Below are 24,323 nucleotides of genomic sequence, written 5' to 3' on the forward strand. Positions count from 1 at the left end.
AGAAAATTATCAGAATCTTAAGTTGTATTTAAACATTGTTCAATAAAAGGTATAGAAAGAAATTTATAATCAATAAACTAGTGAACTAAATTATTTGTTTTAATATTTGACTATTTATACTGACCAAAGTAAATCCTGACATTTTCATCCAGTTGTTTGACATCAGGCAAATTAGAAACGCATAAATTTTAAAATAATGTAATTATTGTAGATATATTTAATAATGTATTTTGATGCTTGTCTAGTATTTAGAAAATCCCTAATTAATGCAATGGATAGAGATATTTTGAACATATATGATATTTCAGTTGTAGAAAGGCTGTATTGAGAGACTTAGGTTACTATATCTGTTGTCAAATAGCAACTACATAATTTTAGATAGCTTGTGTTCCTACTTTGAGCCTCAATTTTCTTATCTGAATATTAGGGCTAACAAAATGCACTATGTTTTTGGGAGGAGTCCAATGAAATATCGTGTGCAAAAGTTCTTTGAAAAAGTAATGTGTTTTATCAATACATGGCATAACTGTAATAATCTTGTACTATTTTATAATATTTTCAAGTTATAATATTTGTAAATTATACTGTCACAAACATTTTAGTCCTGTGATATAATTTTCCTGGAAATCATATAAATCAATGTGAGTTTAAGGCCCAGCTAAAATACATGTTATTGAAACTCAAGAACAGATCTAGCATTGCAGATATTAGCCTTAGAGGTTAAGATTGTATATTTTAAAAACTTCAAAGATTATAAGAAAATTTTAAGAAAAAGTGTGTAAAAATGGGAACATCTCTTTATTTACAAGTTATCTGGAGATATTTAATACCCAGTGTGATGAATATTTAGTCCATTCTAATTTAAAGCAAGTTTTTTGTACATATATTGGCACAGTAAATTTTTAAGACTTGATGTTGGACACGTTCAACAATTTGCTATTTCATGCATATATATGATTTATAAAACAGACAAAGAAGAGAGAAAAGATAAAAACTCTAAGTAGAAAATAGAATCTTATAACTACATTTTACAGAATATTCCAAGAGATATCATTGTTTATTATTCTGAAAATATTACTTATTTAAACAACTAAAAAAACATTAAAGCCTGATATAATTTCACCATTGGAAATGATAAATCATTGAAAAACATACAGAACAAAAATGCCATCTCAATGCCATTGATACTACTATACTGTTGAACAAGTATTATATGAGGTATTGAACATCGCACATAATTATACACTTAGGATTTGATATTATAGCTAAACCAGTTGCTCAAGGCCACTAAAATACTGAAAGAGGATTAAAATTATTAACAGTGGGGAGGAAAAAAGAACTGTAAAAGCCCTTCTAACTCAAATCTAGAATGGTAATTTCACTAGAAAAAAATACCACTACTACTAAGAATTTTCAGTAATTCATAACACAAAACAAGACATCCACCTCTACTTTTTATCTTCTCCATCACATGAATTCAATGGTGATATAGTACATATTTGGGACCTGCACAGCAGTGTGATATTTATTATTGTTATGTTTCAGGACTTACCCATTAAAAATTTTATAAATGTGACATGTGGTAATTGGATTTTATCATTTCTGATAAGTGGGATAACCTCTAGGTTTTATACAAAGTATTGTCATGCCTTATTATCACCACATAGAATATTGAAAATTCATGTTCTTTAATTAAATGAAGTGCTGAAAAATTTAGGTGTGAATAATAGGTATTAATTGCTTCAATGATAAAATTAAATTTTAGGTAATACTCTCTAGATTAGGAAACTGCTCCTCTTTTCTACTAATTTAAAATAATTCCATGGCTCTGGTTTCTAAAATGAATCATTTTTTAGTGTTAGAATATATTTGTTCAATAATTCGCAAGACTAGAAGAGTGAAAAACTTTGGGAAAATAGAAAGCAACTCACAAACATTTGGCTTATGTGTAGTAGTTGTACTGGTATTTTATAACGATAAACATAAACATTTTTTAAAAAGCATCTGAACAATGTTTGGAGAGCTGGCCTACTGGGTGAGAATACCTTTTAAAAACATTTGTGTTACATAACACAAAACCATGAAAATGGCTACCTGTGATTCCCAGGTAGAACAGAGTTGTCAGTGTCAAAAGACAAGCTTTGTACATTAACACAAGAAAAGTAACTTTTCATCTTAAGGGATGGCACAACTGGCATAAAAGGTCATTAAATGCTAATAGACCCACTTTGAGGTATGGTTGCTTAATGGAAGATAAAAGCAACACAGACAGGAACACCAACACAGATAATTTTTAACTTGCTCCACTACCCGACATAAGGTGGGAAAACAAGATCAAAAATAAACACTTTTTCAGCACTAATAATTATAAGTTTACATAATTGTTTCATGCAAATGGAAGTTTGACTAAAAATGATGACAGAATCCATATACGAGGTTGACAGAAGAATTAGAAGAGTGGCGAGTTTATACCCTAATTTTGTTTAAATTCATATTCATGTAGTAGAACAAACTACCCAATAAGTAGATGAAAAACCCTCAACAATTGAGAAATAGAAAGGATAAGTTATTTTAGCCTTTTCCAACTGTCCATAAGTTTATAAAAAGAGATACATTGTCTTTGATCTGAAGAGATTCTTCACACATGTGCAGTGTACAACATATTATATACATATAGGGCTGCCCTATGTACATATACGTATGCATACACTATCTATATGCCTTTTAAATGTATACACAGCTTTAACTCAAAGCAAATGAGTTAGCAACACAGCAATCATTGCCAGACAATCCAAGTGCTGAAATAAGTGATGCTGATCACTTAAAGGGCTATTTTACCTCTCGCATCGCCCAAGACTGAGAATATAATTCCCTTTTTGAGTTTTTCTTTCATTTCAGCACTGATTGTCATATATAATCTTTGTGCTTTTGCATAATGCCCATCCTGAATGTAACATATACTCAAATACAACATTGGACATTTTAAAAAAGCATGCTGGAACACAGGATCATACATCCATGCACAGAATATTCTGAATATGTTTTTTCCAAACTGACTGCAACATCAACATGCATCACGATCATATTTGGTCCTGTACAGCAAGGAATGTACAGCCAAATCAATCATGGCTAGTTTCACTTGCCAGAAATTTTTAGAGGAGAACACCCAGTAAAGAAACAAAACAGAATGAATGAAACAAACAAAATATATTCCCCCAAACAAAAACAAAAACAAAAGTTTTAAAAAATTCCCCCCACATGTTAATACTAAAAATCTGGCCATTTTCCTTGTAACTTATTTTCCTCAATTCATATAAGGGTTTCTCACAAAAGTCTAAGTTGAATTGTTTATAAGAGACACGTTTAGTGTTTCAGAGCTTTTCCTAACCACTGGAAAAGTTCATCTTGGTAAAGCATTTTCCAGCGCACATTGGCTTCAACAGTTTCCACAGCTCGTGAGAAAGAAGCAGCAGCTACTCCATCATAGCTCTTCATGAAGTTCTTTAGCTGAAAACAGAAATTTTAAAATGGTAAATCTGCATGTCTTAAAATAAACTCATGTCCAACATATATGAACAAGAATCTATTTGAAACAAAAGTGCTACAGTCAGTACAGAAGGTATATTTAATTTTGTGGAGCAAGCTTGGTAATGAAATGAAATATAACAGATTGTTTCAATTAGGTGTTATGTAACCGCTTTTGAAACAGAAAAAACAACAAAATAGACCTTACAATTCAAATGGCTCCAAATCCAGCTTCATGTTTCAAGACTAGATATTAAAACAGACATATTTAATTTATCTTTTCAAAATAGGTTGATTGGATTGTGGCAAAGAACAGTTTTAATTACAAGGCATATACAATGTATAAGTTATCCTTAAAAAGTAAATAATAAGAATTACAGTTCGCTTTTTGTTTGTAGAGAGAAAAATTATTCTTCGTTATCTTCAAATAAGTGATATAAGGGCTGGACATTATCTTTGATGTCAAGGGATTACTAAAGTTGTTGACTGATGAAAAAATGTAATGGTGCTATGAAAATGGGATGATTAATGTCATTGCAATCACTTTAGTAACTACATTTATAAGGAATAAAGGAGGAATATGGTTATCATTTAGCTAGAGAATTTGAGCATTTATAATTTTTAAATGTTTTGTCATACTTTTTATTGATATAAAATTTGATTTAGAGAGTTCACATACTCTGGAAATACTGAGGAATTTTACTTCAAGATTAAATATCAGCAATTTTTATTTCTGTTTGATAGATCTTAAGAAACTGGCAACCAACTAACAATTGTGATGCTAATAGACAAATGTGAAAAATTAACTTGCAACACCGAAACATTATGTAGGTAATTAGCGTGGGGTGTGATTCATCACATGGTGGGTGCCACATGGATATGCCAGGAGAGAAATGCAGTGTATCAAGATTGACTCAAGGAAAAGGAGAAATGGTGTTGAGAAAAGGGGCTAAAATGCAATAATGGTATCTTTCTCATTTGAAAATTATTTCATAAATATCTTGGTTTGTTTATGACAGTGTTACTTTGATGCATAAAACTGATGGGATTTCTCAAAGTTTTTCTTCTACTTTCCAACAAATAGGGCCTTTGGATAACCATATCTCAGAACTATATCCTTCACAAGATTTGAAAATCACTGTGCTCTTAAAATAAACATATAAGATATCCAAGATATTACAAAGAATTGTTAATGCTCCACTTAAAACTGATCTGATATTTGACCAAATGTATATGTATTAAGGAAAAAGGAAGAAGAAAATAAATTCAAATTTGCTGAGTATCTTCAGTATTCCAGACACGATGCCAGGGATAAATATTTGTAGCATATACACACATTTAAAGGGAAGTCTAATGAACATATTTAAATCACAATAGCTTATTTACACAATAATACATTTATACTAATATATTTATGTTCAGACTCATTCAGTCCATATCCTTTTTTTTTTTTTTTTTTTTTGAGTTGGAGTCTCACTCTGTCGCCCAGACTGGAGTGCAGTGGCTGCTCCCAGCCACTGCAGCCTCGACGTGCTGGGCTCCGGCGATCCTTCCACCTCAGACTTCCAGTTAGCTGGAACTACAGGCGTGCGCTACCACGCCCAGCTAATTTTTTTTTATTTGTTGTAGAGATGAGGTCTCGCCAAGTTGCCCAGGCGGGTCTCGAACCCGCGGGCTCAGGCAATCCGCAATCCGCCCACCTCAGCCTCCCAAAGCATGGGATTACAGGCTGAGCCACCGAGCCCGGCTCAGTCTATATCCTTAAAGCAATACATAATACAGTCTGATTTGTTTTAAATTTTGTGTTTTAATTTATTATGGATATATGACATTATAATGGCATTATTTACATATTATATGTCCATCAGAAAAAATTACATTTACCCCCTTTAAAATATGTTCTTTATTATTACATTTATTTTCCAAGGTAGTCACTGAATACATCAGATAGTAATAAATGACCCTTTGGCAACTTCAACCCTATGGAGCATGCTCTTGGTGTCCTCATAAAATGGCAAGCCAGTCTGAACATATGAAGTAAAACTCTTAAGTCCTCCTTAAAGACAAACTATGGATTTGAATAGGAACCTGTTATTGACACAAGGATAGCAGGTCAGATTATTCGGAAAGAGAATCTCAATAGAAAATGTGAATTGGTGGGTCTCTAGAGATTCATTTATTAAATCACTATTTAAGTGCAGTAAATACTTCCCTCATGGTACAGAGAGCCTGAGGTGCCTCATATGCATCTTAAGAGGAGTTTATTCATGAGAACACTGGCCTACTTTCCCCAGTTGCTATAAATTGGTCTCACGTCCCATAATCCTTCATATCTCTGGTGGCAAACATGCAGTCACAGCAGCCATCTAACTGGTTCTAAACCATGCTCACAATGCCTTACAGACCCCTGCCTCACTTTAGAGTGGTAGGTAAAAGATATTTAACAATGCAGTTTGTTTATTTCTTCAGCTCTTTGCTAGGTTTTCTGCTGCCATTAGGTTTTTTTTTTCTGTTTGTTTTGTTTTGTTGAATTGTATTCCCTAAATAGTTATCACATATTATGCTTTTATTTTAAAATGTTACAAGTTAAGGCACTTTTCTAAAACAACATTTAGTAAGAGGTCAAAGACATTTGTGGTCTCTGATCTTCTTAGCATAAAATTTCTAGGCATGTGTATTAATTACTTTTTATGAAAATATTTTAGCATTAAAAACCCCTCTTATTTCTAGGTTTTCAATTTTTTATTTATCTTATTTCTTACGACATAAGATACATTTTTTGGAGTAAACTGCAAAACATAATATACTCGTAGTAACTATATTAATGAATAGAATTAGTTATCGTACTATTATGAGGTTCATATCTCCAATAATAAAACTGTAAATGGGATGTCTGTGATGCACAGAATCTATATTCCTTTACAGTGTCGTATGTTAGAGTTAAGAGGCAGGAAAACAGGTGTGTGAAAGGATTGGCTAATGAACACTATTAGTGTGGGAAAATGACCAGGACCTCAGAGGTTTCAGAAGATTGTGTCTCCATTTATTTAAAATTAAAGCAATGATAGACTGCCTCATGGAGAAATACTGTTCAAATTGTTAGTGCAATGCAATTAAAAAGGAAACTAGTTTCAGGTACTAGAATGCAGTTTTGAGGAGGGGACCATGAAACAAAGTAAGTTTCTCTACTGAAAACATTTAAAGCCAATGGAGATTATTGAAATCTTGAATTAGTTGTCAGGATTCATAAAGATGCTGATTCTCTTTGGATCTATAAGCCCCTAGAAATAAGAATATGCCATTGGATTTTCTGCTTATGAGGCTCATGTGTTACGTGAGAATAAGACTGAATTATTCTCAGCCCCTTCAATTTAAGAATAAAGAGTTATTGTCAACACAAACCAACACCTCCAACCCATCCCTAAATAGTGTTCCCCAATCCTACAGATGATCGTTGGTTGAAAAAGCATTAAGAAGCCTCAGGCAGCAGTTGTTAAACTGCAAAGTCAGAGTAAGTAACTCTGTAGTGAAGGAATTCATCACTCATTCCATTGAGAACCTGCATTGTGAAGTGAGTTATTTTGTAGATACTGGAATAAAAGCCACCATTCAGTTTCAGTTTTGAAATGACACCTTTCATGATAAGGGCACCCTGAAACATCTAAAATGGCAATTATATAAAGTGCAAAAAATTAAATAGATCAGTGAAATGCATAAAACAAAATAATCAGTATGTAATAAAATCAATTAAATGTCTATTTAAAAGATTTTTTTCATGGTCTGGGTATTAGTAGATCAAGAAAAATATGAAAGGCAGGTAGAGTTAGAGGAAAGAGGGAAGATGGAAAAAGAAAGAAAGGATATGATAGAGGTAGGAAGGAGAGGAGATAAGAAGAAGAGAGAAGAAGGGACAATGATGGGAGCAGAAAAGAGGGAAGAGGAGAGGGAAAGGGAGAGAATTCTTTCACCTGTGTGCTCATTTCAATGGCTACATAGGTTGTGACTGAGTCTTTCATTCCCAGATTATTGAATGTAAAATCATGAAATTAAATGTACTTCATTTAAATACGGAGAAAATTGGAAGCACTCGTTGCTTCAATTGCTCTATTTCCTATGGATATAAATAAAGTCCTTTCCATTTAGTTTCTTTGATTAAAAAAAATATAGTAAAAAATGTTCTGGTGCTTTTAAAACTAAATCCTTCAGGGTTGGGAACATGCATAGCAGGGATAAAAACTGAATTTCAATCATTACAATCAGAGACTTTGCCCAGCTTAGCTCATGGTGTGAAAGAATCCAAGTTAGTGCATATAGGATGATAATAGGAAACTGGGAAATATTAGAAGATATACAGGATGGTGTCAGGGTTGAAACTTCCAGGGAAATGCTGCTCAACATGATTAACTCTGGGTCACAGCAACAGGCATTCTCTCAGTGAAAAGTGAGGAAACCATGATGCTCAGTGCCGATGTCATCTATATTTTATAATGCAGAAGAGAAGCAAAATAAAAGGCAATCGATGTTTGAAACTCAGCTCATTGTAATCAATTAAAAGAATCTATATTTTCTTATTTTTTCTACCTAGTTGCCCCTCCCTATTTCTCACTACTCTATATTAGTGATATGACTTAATGGCAAAACAAAACAAAACAAAACAAACAGTTTAAATTTCCAGAGAAATAAATCATAAATAACATATAAAGAAAGTCTTCGATACTCTACAACCTGGATACTATTCCTTAGAAAACGAAATCAAGTTTATTTTCATTTATGAAATCTATTAGGGATTGTACCTAGCAGAGTTTTAAAATAAGCTATCAATATCAATATGTGTTGCCAGATATGCTCTTTCCACGCATAAAAATTATGGCGCATTATTACTATGTTCAATTATCCACTGTTTGTTTAGGACTAACCAAGAAGCAGGGAAACTCTTGTTCTGTACCTCAACACCAACCTTAGTTCTACACTAATACTGAGTCATCGACAGTTTTGTTTTTAATGTATCCTAAACTGGGTTCATAGAATCATTTGAGGAGTAGCTGATTGGATCAACGATGTCTGAAATGGATTTTGGGTCTTTGGGTTTGAAAACTCTTGCACTTAAACATTTATGCAGTATTCAATGTTTAATATGCTAGAAATACCTTTGAAAATAATAAATTGAGTATAGTCTTCAACATGTGTGTATATATGTAAAATAAATGGATGTAAATCTGATGCAAAGAAAGGGTTTAAGTAACTGTATAATTTCATATGTTTATAAAAGAAAATAATTAGAACCCATCTTAAAATATTTACCTCTTTGAGTTCACCTTCAGTATTTAGAAATTCTGTAACTCCACTGATAAGTTTGGAATTCATAAATAATGCTTCACCATACCTCAAAAGATAAAAACATCTTAATGTTAGCACAGATAGTAATTTTAAAATATTGATTATAAAGATTTTTTTGAAATCCTTCTCACAGGTGCCATTTGACCAGTGTCTTCTAACATTGCCAGATCTCTGAGCATTCAAGGCCACTTCTCCAGGGAACTAGGGAGGTACAAAGAGGTATGGAGATCAGATATCATCAGATTCCACTGATATGGCTCACAGTCTTTCAGAGAAATCTAAGCTGCTGTAAATTTTTTAAAAGGGCCCCTCTAAAATTGGAGTTAGGAATGACTAGTATCCAAGCCAAGGTCTGAGAAAAAAATTGTATTTTAAAACTTACAACTATAAAGCAAACTGCCCCACTGGAATGGAAAATGATACCAACAAAGGAAAGAGAAATTGAAAAACCAACTTGGGCCTCATCAGTATGTCACATAGGTCCCTGGGTCTTGTCAGTTATCACTGACATTAACATTTTCTTATTTCATTTTTAGAAACTGAGCCAAATTTTTCAAAACTGTTTCCCATAACATTAGCTTTTATTCATATGACTAGTAAAATAAAATATCTAGTTGTTTATTTGGACTTGTTGTGACTACAAAGAACAATTTGTGTTAGTGAGCTGGAAAGAATTCTCATTTTATTTATTTGTCCCTGTTATGCAAATGATACCTATCATAGGTTATCATACTCTTATAGCTAAAGTACACTAAAAATAGGACTCTGAGTTTTTAGAAGCAAAGATCCAGCTACCATTATAAGATATTTTTATAATGTCTCACTAACTTGTAGAATCTTTAGTAATTTACCTTCTGGAGAATTTTGTTTTCTCATTTATAAAACGAGGGGACTATATGACTACTATGATTTGTAACTATTCTGTAGAAGAAAAAGTTAGTTAAGTAAAAGCCAACAAATAGGCATTCTATAATAAAAGTGATCATTAGCAATCGCCATGTGGTTACAAAAGTGGTCTATTCAAAAACATTCTTTCTTAAAGAAACTGTCAATAGTTTTTACTTATTCTGTCATGTGAAAATAATGAGGCACAATCTCTTCCTTGATAGTATTATACTATCTAGTTGAAGAGCTGGACGTGTAAACAGATAATTTTCATTTAATGTGGTTAAATGCGATGATGATAAGATCATACACAGTGCTCCCTTTAGCTGTGGAGTCTTAGGAATGACTTTTGGGAGATGATGGCATCTAGATTGAGTGTGAAGTAGCTCTGAGCAGCAGGGAAGTAAGTCACTTTAGGCAGAGGGCCAACATAAACAAAGGCAAGGAGGTGTGAAATGACGTGGTGGGTGTGTGCAGACAACTACAAGCAGTTTGACATTAAGAAGGCATACATTGTAAGTCTGGGGATAGAAAAACAAGAGGCTGAAGATGTATGCAGAGAACACAATAAGGAGCTTAGATTATGTGGTACAGAATCGCTAAAAGTTGTAGAGCAGGGAAATATCACATTTGCTTTGCAGAAAGATTCTTGGGACAAAGGTAAGAGGCTAATGTGTGTATGAACGGTGTTGAATATAATTACCTAGGCAAGGAGATAGAAGGTAAAAGATAAAAGATAAGAACTTGCACTAGGGAAGTGGTAGAAGGAAAAAAGAATTCACAAAACTAGGAATCGTAAATTGACACAACCTCAAGCCTGACTGTTACATATGACAAGGGAAAGGGGGAAGCCCATGTAGACTTTTCAGGTGTTTGGTTTGACTAACTGGTAGATGGCTATCACATTTACTGAGAAAAGGAGGACAAAGGAGGGAAATCATGGATTTAGTTTTGCAGGCACACTACAAAACTGGACCTCAAAGGGCAGCTGTCTATCACAGGGTGAAGCTTAGGTGAAATGTCTGAGTTAGAGACAGAGTTTTGGGAGTGATTGAAACTGTGAGAGTAGAGGGCAATTAAATCAGGAAGAACCTGTAGAGTGGGAAGAAAATAGTGCTTTGAACTCCAACATTGGAGTATTGACAGGGGAGCAGGAGTAGATGAAGAAGATGCTCTTATTTGTCAAGATAAACACTACTATATTTGTAGATACTCTGAAACCTCAACCTTTTGGATGGAGATCATGGACTCAGTGGGAAAAAATAGGTATATCAGAAATTGAATTTTTTTTTCTAGGCAACAAACTATATATTCCTATACATGCATTGCTCTCTGATCCACAAAATGTCTTAAAGAAGCTGTGTATTTTTAGATATTTGATACTCTTTTAAGTGAATATTTATATACATTAACTTTGTTTAACTGTCTGACCATTCATTATATGCATAACAACAAAGCAATTATTCCAAGTTCTGAACTAAAAATATTTAAAAAGTCAATGTGCCTTACAGGAATATCTGTGCTTTCTGACAATGAAATATCTGTGGATAGAAATGTGTTTTAATTTTATACATTCATTCCAATTAAACTCATTATACCAGGGCAACTGATAAAGGTGTGCTTAGAAATAATGAAGTCTATATATCAGCTTTTAAGAGACAGAACTGTAGGTCTGCTTACTGTCTGGGAACATTTAAGTTTGAGAGAAAAACATGCAGCATTTACATGCTCTGTAATAAATTTAATTTTAAAAGACCATAGAGATTGTCAGAGTAATAAATTAACATATATTATAATATATTTAAATGCATAATGAAATATTTTCTGGAGTTGAGGCTAAAGAATTCTCACCATGAAACAAGTTGTCCTGGGAATGAATTTTATTGCAACTGGAATCATATAGTGAGTCAAATGATAAATGTTCCTTCTCTGCCTCATGGTTTTATTTCAGGTGTTTTAAGATGTTTACATTTAAAGAACATTTAAAACAATGCTACAAAAGTAATTAAGGTTTTCTTGTTATAATACCATTTTACCAGATTTATAAATCATTTCTTCTATATCACTTCAAGATATAAAAGATTTATGATGTGATTTCTTCAACTTTGGCTGGTTTGATAGATTCTCAAAAAAAGTTGCGTGACTAAATCTTAGGTATTCTCCATGTTTCCACATATAATTAACTAAGGTAATCAATCTTTAATGAATAAACAATGTTACAGAATTTAAAAAATAATTTTGAGTTTCACAGGAGTGGCAACACCCATCTTTCTTGAATATTTAAAAATCTAATCCTAATGCACGAATCAACACAAAACTTAGGCCTTTATTTCTCATATGTCAGCTATAATTTACTCATGCAAGTAAGAATGACTTAATTATTATTTCTACCTGGTATTTAATATTTTCCATTTATCTCTGAAAAACTTCCAGGCAAGGTCTCGGCCATGTGGATTTCGAGCTACATGGATTATGACATCAATCGCATCTTGATCCAGCACCACCTCAGAATTCAGTGACAGATTTAGAAGCCTATTAGGATAGAACGGTGGGGAAAGTTTTAGTCAATAACTTAAACATTTTTATAATCTTACTAAAATTACATGACATAGTTTGTCAAATTCTTCAAAAGAATAGTCCAATGCAAGCTTTACTAATACAAATTTATCAATAGAACAGATTTTTGTTTATAAATTAGAGATGATCAAACTCATGGTATTTTAATTAAATATATTAATTAGACTAACAAAATCTTGTGGATGGAAAAATCATAATTCTGGTTTGATGATGCAAATTCTCCTTTGAAATTCTTTACGGTAAACACTGCCTATTATAATGAAATACTTCCTTACACATATATAAGTTGTATAAAATAATTTGTCATAAAATGATATAATCTCTGAAGCCAAGTTGTTTTAGTCATGCTAAAGTGGCAACTTTCATTATATTTAGGAAAATATACTTTAGAGTAAGTAACATATATTCAAGGAACAAAAAGCAACTTGAGAGCAGTTTAACAGAGAATATTTTCATTACACAAACTTAGAAAATCAATTTACCTACCTGTTTAATAAATTTCTGTCATCACTGCAAGTTAAGGCTTCTAATAATATTTTCTTCTCAGAAACTGCTGTGGTGGAGTGGAATTTCATCCATATGAATTCCCAGACATCCTCATCCAGTAGTGACACTCCTGTACAGTACACGATGTCTCTAACATTTAGTGGTATTCTAAAGAAGCAATCCATGGTGGTTTCTGTTAATTAAAAGCTTCATAGTATTGAAAATAAAGACAGATGTTGCTTTATTATAGTTAACTTTTAAAAAGATGGTTGTGTTCATTAGATTTTACCTGAAAGAAAATAATATTATATAGTAATACTACTCAAAAATATTGTTGACTGAACAAATAATGTCTTTTATTCAAAGATAGTTTTGAATATAATTAATGTTTCCATTTTTGAAACTACACTTAAATAAAAATAGTAACATACAACCTTCACAAACCAATAAAAACAAGACACTTTATATTTTCACCAATATTAATATCTTTCGTATCCAAAGATTTTGCTCTTATAATTGGTAAACTCAAGAATGACGAGAAAGCATTGGTTGAAGAGACAAATTTTGATAAAACAGAAGCATGCTCCCCTAATTTTTTCAAGCAACTCTCCAAATTTTGAAACTTAGAAGATTATAAATATAGGTGATAAAAAGATAATCTAACATAAGTGACAAATTCTTTTTCCTTATGTTTATAAAAATAACTACTAAAATATACAAAAATTTGAATTTGACTTGAACATAAGCAATATTACAGTGGGAAATTGTTAGTGAACTAAATAAGGTTTAGATATTCATAAATTGTAAATTTCTGTGTCTACTTTGCCATGGCAGTTTTTCTTACTAAAAATGATTTCTTTAAGTTTTCTGACTTCTTAAAATGTTTCTCCAAAAGAATGCTACAATACTTAAAATAAAGCTTAAAAATTAATTCTCTTTTTTATCATTCATTAATCTATTATTAACTTTCTCATTTATCATTTGAGTGGCTAATAAATAAAAGCTGCCTTCTCTGCATAACAAAGAGAAACAATAATTTCTAAAAATTTAGGACTTTGATGACTAAACACAGCCATGTTAGAGGAGTATTTGGAAAACAAGAGGAAGTATCTGTATGACTACCAGTAAGATGACCTTAATCTCAGTTTAAGCACCTAAGAAGTGCTACAATCAGGATATTATGGCATTATACCCAATGTCTAATTGTAAGAAGAATCATACAAAATTCACACTTCCCAGAAAAGGCTAAATATTATTCTTTTTTTTTCTACAAATAACATATTTAAAGAAAAGTCACTTTAACTTTGCTAACAGAAGTCTTTTATTTTTGGCATTAGAAAGCATTTTGTTCACTTGATTTTTTAAAAAGAAACAGAAGGAACATAGACATAGAATAAACCATTAAAGAACTTCACATCTTTCTTTTGTTTTCCATCTCAGCTTGGACTCCCTGTAGAAAGTACCAACAAAAGTCTTCCCAGTGGTTGGTGATACATTCTTTTCTGTGCTCTGTTTATGACCAACTTGCCAAAGGATGTGCCAGAACTCACTAAGGAAAACATTGCCACCACATTTTGAAGAATGTGCTCAATTCTGGTAGATATAACATTAGATTACAGAGATGCCTCCATCTTTATTAACTTCAATAAGAAAATTAAGGGATTCTGAATTTCTCTCAATCAACAGCTAAAAAAAGAGCAAGTCTTCCCTCCAAATATTATAGGTAACAGCACAACAATGCATTATTGGACGACTTTGGCCAAAAGAAGACTGAATAAAAACTTGCAAGATAAAGCAATAAAATATCTACTGAAACCAATAAAATATCTACTTACCAATCAATGTACACTTTCTTATTATTAGGCATGATGGTAACAGCTTGCTTTCTAAGAAAAAATTTTAAGCTATTAATACACCAAAGATAATACAGGGATAGAGCCTGTTGAGTTGAGTTGAGTTGTTATGGCCTACAGAACCAGTCTCCAATTATCAATGGTTTCAAGAGGAAAAGGCATACAAAATATAGAAATAGAAAAAAAAATGTAGCAGCAAAAGTACTTGAGTGTGCCACATACTATGGTTATCAGTAAAAGTCTATATATTTGTTAACCAGTAGCTGCTATTTGGCTGATGCTAAATTGTATAAGACACAGATGCAAATGAATAAATGGCTTGGCCAGTCCAAAACCCTAGACACTGGATAAGAGACATCAGAGGCAGAAAAACACATTTTGGTGTAATACTATGTTCCAGGCTACACATTTTATTTTATTTAGTCTATCTAATAATATTTATATTATTATTATTTATATCTATATTTGTATAATATCTGTATTATCAACTTCTTTTTACACAAAAGGAGGTCTGTTCTGAGAGGATGTTTTTACTGTTAAAAACTATATAGTAAGTTGAAAATGATCTGTATAAGAAAATCTTTCATATTTTTTCCATTTAGACATGGCTAATAGCAATGAAAGAAAAACTGCTAATTTTAATTAGTAGTCATAATTAGATAATTGTCACTGCATTCTGCTTTTTCTTGTTCAATAAACCACCATTTGAAAGTAAAAACAATAATAAATTTTAATAAAAATAGTATATCCTTTGGTTAAGTGCTATTTTTAAAATTTTCATTTTATTGTGAAAAAAACTTATAAGAGCCACAAAATACTAAGTGTACATGATTGTTGACTATAGGTAAAAGGTAGTATAGAAGAGTTCTACAGCTCATTTATCTCGTTCAAATAAAACTATATGCCTGTTAATTAGTAACTCTTCATTTTCTATTCCCCCAGTCCATAGCAACCACCATTCTACTCTTTAATACTATGAATTTGACTATTTTATATACCTCATATAAGTGTAATCATAAAATATTTGTCTTCTTGTAATTGGCTTATTTCATTTAGCATAATGTCCTCTAGATTTATCTGTGTTGTTCATATTGAAGAATGTCCTAATTTTTTAAAGACTGAATAGTATTTTATTGCATGTATCCACTGTATTTTCTTTATCCATCAATCTGTTGATGGGCATTTAGGTTGTTTCCACATCTTGTATACTGTTGATAATGCTGCAATGAACATGAGAGTACTAATATCTCTTTGTTATCTTAATTTTAATGGGGGGGATAAATATCCACAAATGGGATTACTGGATCACATTGAAGTTCTATTTTGTTTTTTTTGAGAAACCTTCATAATATTTACCATAGCAGCTGCACTATATTGCATTTCTATCAACAGTATACAAGAATGTCAATTTCTCAATTTCTTGACATTCTTGACAACACTTGCTATGTATTTTTGTTTTCGTTTTTGGCTATTGCCTCCTGAAGTGTTAGGTGATAGCTCATTGTGGTTTTAATTTTCATTTCCCTGATGATTAGTGACATTTATTAATATATTTATTGGCTATGTCTATGTCTTCTGGGGAGGAATGTCTTTTCAAGCCCCATTTTTATAATCAGGTCAACAATTTTTTGCTATTGAGTTAGAGGGGTTTCTTATAATTTTGAAGATTACCCTCTTTTCAGAAGCATGCTCTGAAAATATTTTCTCCCATTCTGTATGTTGTCTTTTCACTTTGCTGATTGTTCCCCTTACTTTGCAGTGTCATGAAGTTTTCCCCTATGTTTTCTCTAAAGGTTTACAGTTTCAGGACCTGTTTAAGTCTTTATTTCTTTTTCACTTGATATTTGTGAATGGTGTAAGATAAGGGTCCAATTTAATTCTTTTGTATATGGACATTCAGTTTTCTCAGCACCATTTGTTGAAAAGACTATCCTATTCCCATCATGTATCTTTGGCATCATTATCAAAGAGCTCTTGACCATATACTTGTGGATATATTTTTGGGCTCTCTATTTTGCATCACTGTTCTATATGCCTGTCTTTATGCCAGTATCATACTATTTTGACTACTGTAGCTTTGCAGTCAATTTTGAAATCAGAAAATGTGATATCTCCAGCACTGTTCTCCCTTCTCGAGATTGATTTCACTGTTAGTGGTCTTTTGTGGTTCCATATGAATTGTAAAAAAATTTTTTTAATTTCTGTAAAAATTGTCATTGGGACTTTGACAGAAATTGCAATGAATCTGTAGATTGCTTTGGTAGTATTGAAATTTAAAATGCTAATTGTTCCAGTCCATGAATATCAGATGTCCTTTGATTTGTGTCTTCTTTAATTTCTTTCATAAACACTTTATAGTTTTTAGTATACAAGTCTTTTACCTACTTAGTTAAGTTTATTTATAAGTATTTTATTTTTGGATTTATTGTAAATGGGATTGTTTTCTTGATTTTCTACTCAGAGTTTGTTTTTAGCATATTAAAATGCTACTGTTGATTTTGTATTCTGCAAATCTATGAAATTTGTTTATTAGCTATTTTTGGTGGAGTCTTTAGAGATTTCTTTCTTTGTTATTATTATTAGTAGTAGTAGTAGTGGTAGTAGTAGTATTTTTAGCAACAGGAGGAAGTTTCTGGATAGAGATTTTTATATATAAGATCATGTCATCTATAGACAGATAATTTTACTTCTTCCTTTTCAATTAGGATGACTTTAATTTATTTTCCTATTATTTTTCTGGTTAAGATTTCCAGTATCATGTTAGATACAAGTGGAGAGAGCAGGGACCATTATCTTGTTCCTGTCTTTAGATGAAAAGCTTTTAGTTTTCCACCATTGAATATAATGTTAACTGTGAGCTTTTCTTTTTTTTTTTTTTGAGTCGGGTCTTTTTTTTTTTTTTTTTTTTTGAGTTGGAGTCTCACTCTGTCGCCCAGACTGGAGTGCAGTGGCCGCTCCCAGTCACCTGCTGGGCTCCGGCGATCCTTCCTCCTCAGCCTTCCAAGCCGCCAGAATTACAGGCATGTGCTACCACGCCTGGCTAATTTTTGATTTATTGTAGAGATGAGGTCTCGCTGCCCAGGAGGGTCTCGAACCCGCGGGCTCAGGCAATCCACTCACCTCAGCCTCCCAAAGGCGCAGGATTACAGGCTGAGTCACCGAGCCCGATTTGAGTCAAGTCTTATACTGTCGCCCAGGCCAGAGTGCAGTGGCACACTCATGGCCACTGTAGCCTTGACCTGCTGGGCTCAAGTGATCCTAATGCCTCAGCCTTCCAAGTAACTGGCACTACAAGTATGCATCACCATGCCTGGCTAATTTTTTTATTTACAGTAGAGACGAGGTCTTGCCATGTTGCCCATGGGCTCAGGCAATCCTCTCGCCACTGCCTCCCAAAGCCCTGGGATTACAGGTGTAAGCCACCGTGCCCAACTAACTGTGACCTTTTCATATATGTATGGCCTTTATTACGTTGAGTTACTTTCCTTCTATTTTCTATTTGCTGAGAGGTCTCACCATGAAAGGGCATTGGATTTTGCCAACATTTTTTGTACCTATTGAGATAATCATGTAACTTTTATGCTCCATTCTAATAATGTGATATATAACTGATTGATTTTTATAAGTTGAACCACCATGTGATAATGGTATATTAGTCTCTAATGTACTGATGAATTCAGTTTGCTAGTATTTTGTTGGAATTTTTGTACCTATTTTCATTAGCGATATTAGCCTGCAGATTTTATTTCTTTTGATATCTTTGCCTGGCTTTGGTATCAGTGTGATGATGACCTCATAAAATGAGTCTGGAAGCATTTCTCTCCAATTTTGAAGAGTTTGAAAAGGATTGGAATTAATAGTTATTTAAATGTTTGGTAGAATTCACCTTTCAGTGAAGTCATCTGGTCCTGGACTTTTCTTTTTTGAGAAATTTTTGATTACTGATTAAATTGTCATACTAGTTATAGATCTGTTCAGACTTCTGTTTCTTGTTGGCACATAACTGCTTACTCTCTTTTAATCCTTGTTATTTCTGTGGCATCAGTTGTAATGGTTACTCTTTTATTTCTTATTTTATTTGAATCTTCTTCCTTTTTAAAATTAGTCCAGTGTAAGACTTGCCTATTTTATCTTTTCTAAAGGTTTAGTTTATTTATTATTTATTTTATTTTATTTTATGGGTTCACAGGTGACCCATTCCTCAGATAGTGAACATTGTACCCCATAGGCCACGGTTTCGTTTTCTTGCTTTTTTCCTGTTGTTTTCCTATTTTCTTTTTTAAAAATTTCTGCTCTTGCCATTATTATTTCGTTCCTTCAGCTAACTATATGGTTTGTTTTTTCTTTTTTAGCTACATGAGATGTAAAGTTAGTTTATTTGAGATTTTTTAATATAGATGTTTATCACAATAAACTTATCTCTTATTACTGCTTTTACTGTATTCCGTAAGTTTTGATATGCTGTGCTTTCATTTTTGTTTGTCTCATGGTATTTTCTGTTTCTTTTTCTTTTTGATTTAGAGTCACTCTGTCACCCAGGCTGGAGGGCAGTGGCACGCTTAAAGCCTCCATAGCCTAAACCTGCTGGGCTCAGGCAATCCTTTCCACCTCAGCCTTCTAAGTAGCTGGAACTACAGGTGTGCCCACCATGCCCAGCCAATTTTTAATTTATTGTAGAGATGAAGTCTCGCTGAGTTGCCCAGGCTGCTCTTGAACCTGTGGGCTCAGGCGATCCTCTCACCTTGACCTCCCAAAGTGCTGAGATTACAGGCATGAGCCACCACGCCTGGCTTGTCTCATGGTATTTTTTACTTTCTTTTTTTATTTCTTTTTGATTCAATGGTAGTTCAAAAGTGTGTTCTTTAATTTCCACATATTTGTGTATTTTCCGATTTATTTTTGCTATTGATTTCTAACTTCACTCCTTCATGGTCTGTAAAAATACTTGGTTTGATTTCAATGTTCTTGAATTTGCTAAGACTTGCTTTAGCCAAAAATGTGATCTATCTTGGATGTGTGCTTGAGAAGAATGTAGAGTCTGTTGTTGTAGGATAGAATGTGTTGTATTAACATATGTCTGTTAGGTCCACTGGTTTATATTGTTAAGTCCTCTCTTTCCTTATTGATTTTCTGTCTGGAGTTCTATTTATTATTAAAAATTGAATGTTTAAGTATTCCACTATTATTTTATTGCTTTCTATTTATATTTTGTTCTTTCAATGTTGACTTTATGTATTTAGGTTCTCTGATGTTGAATGCATATATGTTTATAATGTATTATATCTTATTAGTGGTTTAAACTTCTTATTATAATATAATGCCCTTCATTATTTTTGTAATGGTTTTTGACTTAAAGTCTGTTTTGACACATATAAGTATAGCCATGACTGCTCTGTTTTGGTTTTCCATTTGCATAGAATATCATTTACTATCCTATCACTTTCAGCCTATGTGTGTTCTTAAATCTAAAGTGAGTCTTTTGCAGACATTATACAAGTGGGTCTTTTAAAAAATTCATTCAGTCACACTGTTTTTTGTTTAGGAAGTTTAATCCATCCGTATTTAAGATTATCACTAATAGGGAAGAATTTACCATTGTTATTTAACACAATTATTTTTGTTAGTCTTATAGATTTTTTTGTCTGCCTTTTTCTCTCTTGTTGTCTTCCATTGTATTTTGCTGAAATATTTGTACTGATAAAAATTGATTTGTTTCTCTTTTTCTTTTGTATAACGGCTATAGTTTGTGTGTCTGTGTTTGCCTAGGCACTTAGATAAAATATAATTATAATAGTTAGCTGATAACAACTTAGGTTCAAATCCATACAAAAACTCTACACTTTAACCTTTTCTCCCCACACACTTTATGTTTTTTTGCAACAATTTATATGTATTCATTTTGTGTACCTTTTAACATATCTTTAATTACCCTTATTTCAATACATCATTTTAAAATTTTTATATTAGATTTAAAAGTAATTTACCCACTACCATTACAGTAATACAGTATTTTGTATTGTCCATACATTTATCTTTACCAATGAAATTTGTATGTTCTATGCTATGGCATTGCTGTTTAACACCTTTTCATTTCAACTTCAAAAACTTTGTTTATCATTTTTTGTAAAACAGGTGTTGTAGCTTTTACTTGTGTAGGAAAGTCATTATATCTATTGTTGAACAACAGTTTTGCTGGTATAGTATTTCTCGTTGGCAGTGGGTTTTTTGCTTTGTTTTGTTGTTTTTAGTATTTTGAGTACATAATCCAACATCTTTCTGGCTTCCAAGATTTCTGTTGAAAAATCTTTGGTGGCTCTATAATGGTTCCATTATGTGTGACAAGCCTTATTTTTTTTCCTACTACTTTCAAAATTCTCTCTTTTATTTTTGCAAATCTAAGTATAATGTGTCTCGAGGTAGATAGCCTTAAAATAATCTTATTGGTGTCCTTGTTCCATGTGCTTCTTGTATCTAGACGTTCATTTCCTTCCTCAGATCAAGGAAGGTTTCAGTGATTGTATCTTTGAATAAACTTTCTAGTCTTTTCTATCTTCTGCTTCTCAGACTCCTTGGATCTGCTTAATGGTGTCCTGTAAGTCACTTAAACTTTCTTTACTCTTTTCAATCTTTTACATTTTGTTCCTCTGAATAAATTATTTCCAGTGGTTTGTTGTTGAGTTTTCTGATCCTTCTGCATTTTCTGGTCTGTTGTTTAACCCTTCTAGTGAATTTTTTAGTTCAGTTATGTGTTCTTCTCCATTATCTGTTTGCTATTTTTTAATATTTTCTATCACTTTGTTGAAACTTTCACTTTGTTCATGCACTCTCTTGACTTCAGTAAGCTTTTTATAAGTTATTTTGAATTATTTACTAGGTAAATCATGTAACCATTTCTTTACAATTGACTTCTGTAAATTTATCTTGTCCCTTTGTTCGAAGTATATTTGTCTTATCTTTCATTTTTCTTGACTCTCTATGTTGATGTCTACATATTAGATAAATCAGCTACTCCTCCCAGTTTACAGACTGGTCTTATACAGGAGAAGCTCCCCACCAATCAGTCTGGCAGAGAGATTCCAAGGACCTTTATTTCTCTCCCTTCAGGGAGAAGCAGACAGCTATTTATTTTTGTTTGTTTGTTTTTGCTTGCTCTGTGCTAAGCTGGCAAAGAAGTTGCAGTGTCTATAATTCCAAGTCACTGTCTCTATTCTCCCTTAGGTGACTGGACCGTGTCAGATCCAACAGAATTTCAAGACTGGCAAGTCATTTAGCAAGTCATTTGGCAAGACTGGCAAGTTAGTTCTTTGGGAATTCTCAATTCTCTGAGAAGTTGTGGCACTGGATACGTAGATCAACTTTTTCCTTCTCCACAGGGAAAGTCAAGAGCTGGAATTTTTTTTTTCTACTTGCTCTGTACTGAGCAGTAGGGAAGATCTATGCCATTTACCAGTCCAAATTGCTATCTCTATTTTCCTCCAGGTAGCTAGGCTGTGTCAGAACTCCAAAGCAAGTAAATCAGTTGCTCATTCTTGAGAAATTCCAGAAAAGTTGGGTCTCAAAATGACTGATTGAACTCTGAACTTACAAAAGTAATCAAAAAAGAAGTGAAAGTCTTGATAGGTGGATCAAAACTTTTTATCCCTAAGAGGTAGCCGACAACTGGCATTTTTCATTCATGCACTCTGTGCTGAACAAAGGGGGTAACTATGATCTCTCTAGCTCAAGCCCCATCCTCTTTCTCCCTTAGATAACTAGACTGTACCAGACCTTTTAAAGGTCAGATAAGTCATAAGACAGTCCTTCAGGAAGCCCCCTTAAAAATGTTCGATGCCCTTTTAAAATGTTAAGATGTGGATGCACAAACCACTTATTTTCTCCCCTAGGAAAAGCTGTGAGCTAGTGAGTTTCTTCCTGATCATTTGACTATATGCCAGGGTGTAATGAATCTGGTGTGTGTCTGGAATATCTACTGGCTTTGCTGAGTCTGGTTTCACATTTACCAGTAGTGCAGGAAACTTTCAGTTAGTTTCTTGATTTTCCACAAAGGGAATTTGTCCATAAATTGTTACTGAATCAGTGTTTTTGTTGGGAAAGAAGGGTTTAGGGCTTCCTGTTCTACTATGTTTGGAAATCATTCTAAAAATTGTAATAGCCTTTAGGGCCAAGCCCTGGGTCTAACTAATGAGCTGCAGTAATACCAATGCATCCAACATATCATTCTCTGAGGGTTGAACTGGCCATAGATATCACCTCTAACCTCTTTTTTTATTACTTTTGTAAATTCAGAATTCAATCAGTCATCTTTGAGAAATATTTGATGCTGGAATGACTGGATTTCCAACAATAAGTATTCATTTTGTTCCCTAGCATTGAAGTAATACTTGTTAAAATACAGCCTCTGGGTAACTGAAATGGATGTAATTTAGCAATATATTTAAGGAACTGCATATGGCAAGCTGGTCATACCCAGTGCAAGAAGAAGAAATCCTGAAAAGACACCCACAAATAAAGTGTTATATAAAGTGACAGAGACCACCTTGAAGGAAGGTATCACAAGTCCTGGTCAGAGCATGCCTTTGAAAGCAAAGATGCCAAGCATAGCAACAGGTTCTGCATCTGTCTCTTCAGCCTCAAACTAAGAGAAAGATCACATCATTTTAATGTACTTTGAATGAAACTGCTGTTCATGTTTCAGTCTTTTTGGTAACTGCTCCATGCATAGTAGACATATCAAATTTGATTACTATGAAAATGAAACATGTATGTTTACATATACAAGCTGAAGCCTGTTGATGGTCCACTGATAAATAATCTTCAGTCTCAAGTACAAATATCTAAAATATCAAGAAAGAAATGATTCTGTTAGCAGATACTAAGGAGTACAATTGCATAGGTTCGTATGGTTTCTAAGAAGAGAATAAAGACAAGGCTGATTAGCCCAAGAATATTGTTATGATTTTTCTAGCACCTCTTTCCACTCCATCAACCTCTCATCTTTATTATCTATGTACCAGATAAAGAATCAATGTAAAGTTCACAAGATCATTTTTACTCATCCCTGAAAATAAAACAAGATTGGTAAGCACTGACTATGCCAAGGGCCCTCAGTTCCCAATGACTTCTATTGTTAATGAGATCCCCTTTTGTTGTTAAATTTGTAAAGATGTTCTAATAACATTTCAGCAAAATGATTGCTCTGGGGACAGTTTAAGATCCTTTTGTAGAAACCAAAGTCATTAGGAACAAATGAAAAAGCTCATTTGTTTGTAAAGCATGAGCTAAAAATCCCCCACAGAAACCATAGTTATGAACAGTACAAATGAGTCCTGTGAGACTCTTGATATCTGGATTACAGGGAAAGAGGGCCCCTCCTAGTGACATGAAAATTGCTTATAAGAATGTGAATTTCTCTTTAAATGCTGCCTCAGAATTGAGTTGTTTAATATAATTTTATCATCTAGGAAGAAAAACTGTTTTTGTTTATCTCAAGGTAGAGTATACATGGTACACATAGCAGTGAGCTAGTCTCTCCTAAACACCTTCATACAAGATAAATGAGGTTATACTTAACCAAAATAAAACACCTTTATCTTTTTTATCATTGCAGAAATGATTACCTAATTAGTGTAACTTGTATTATAGATTTTATTCCATTCTCAT

At 32.9% G+C, this 24,323-nt stretch overlaps 1 protein-coding gene across 1 annotated transcript in view; it reads right to left on the minus strand.

The window, feature by feature from the left end:
• Positions 1-777: 777 nt before the first annotated feature.
• TRHDE (thyrotropin releasing hormone degrading enzyme) overlaps positions 778-24,323 on the minus strand; it is a 234,244-nt gene continuing 210,698 nt past the window's right edge. Inside the window, exons 14-17 of the mRNA XM_008062479.1 lie at positions 12,811-12,978; positions 12,139-12,279; positions 8,827-8,908; positions 778-3,507 (exon numbers count right to left, since the gene is read on the minus strand). Coding sequence (XP_008060670.1) covers positions 3,364-3,507; positions 8,827-8,908; positions 12,139-12,279; positions 12,811-12,978 — 535 coding nt within the window. The 3' untranslated portion in view covers positions 778-3,363. The remainder of the gene's footprint in view (positions 3,508-8,826; positions 8,909-12,138; positions 12,280-12,810; positions 12,979-24,323) is intronic.

Source organism: Carlito syrichta, unplaced genomic scaffold (assembly GCF_000164805.1).
Source record: "Carlito syrichta isolate Samal-C Ts95f unplaced genomic scaffold, Tarsius_syrichta-2.0.1 Scaffold305719, whole genome shotgun sequence".
NCBI lineage: Eukaryota > Metazoa > Chordata > Mammalia > Primates > Tarsiidae > Carlito > Carlito syrichta.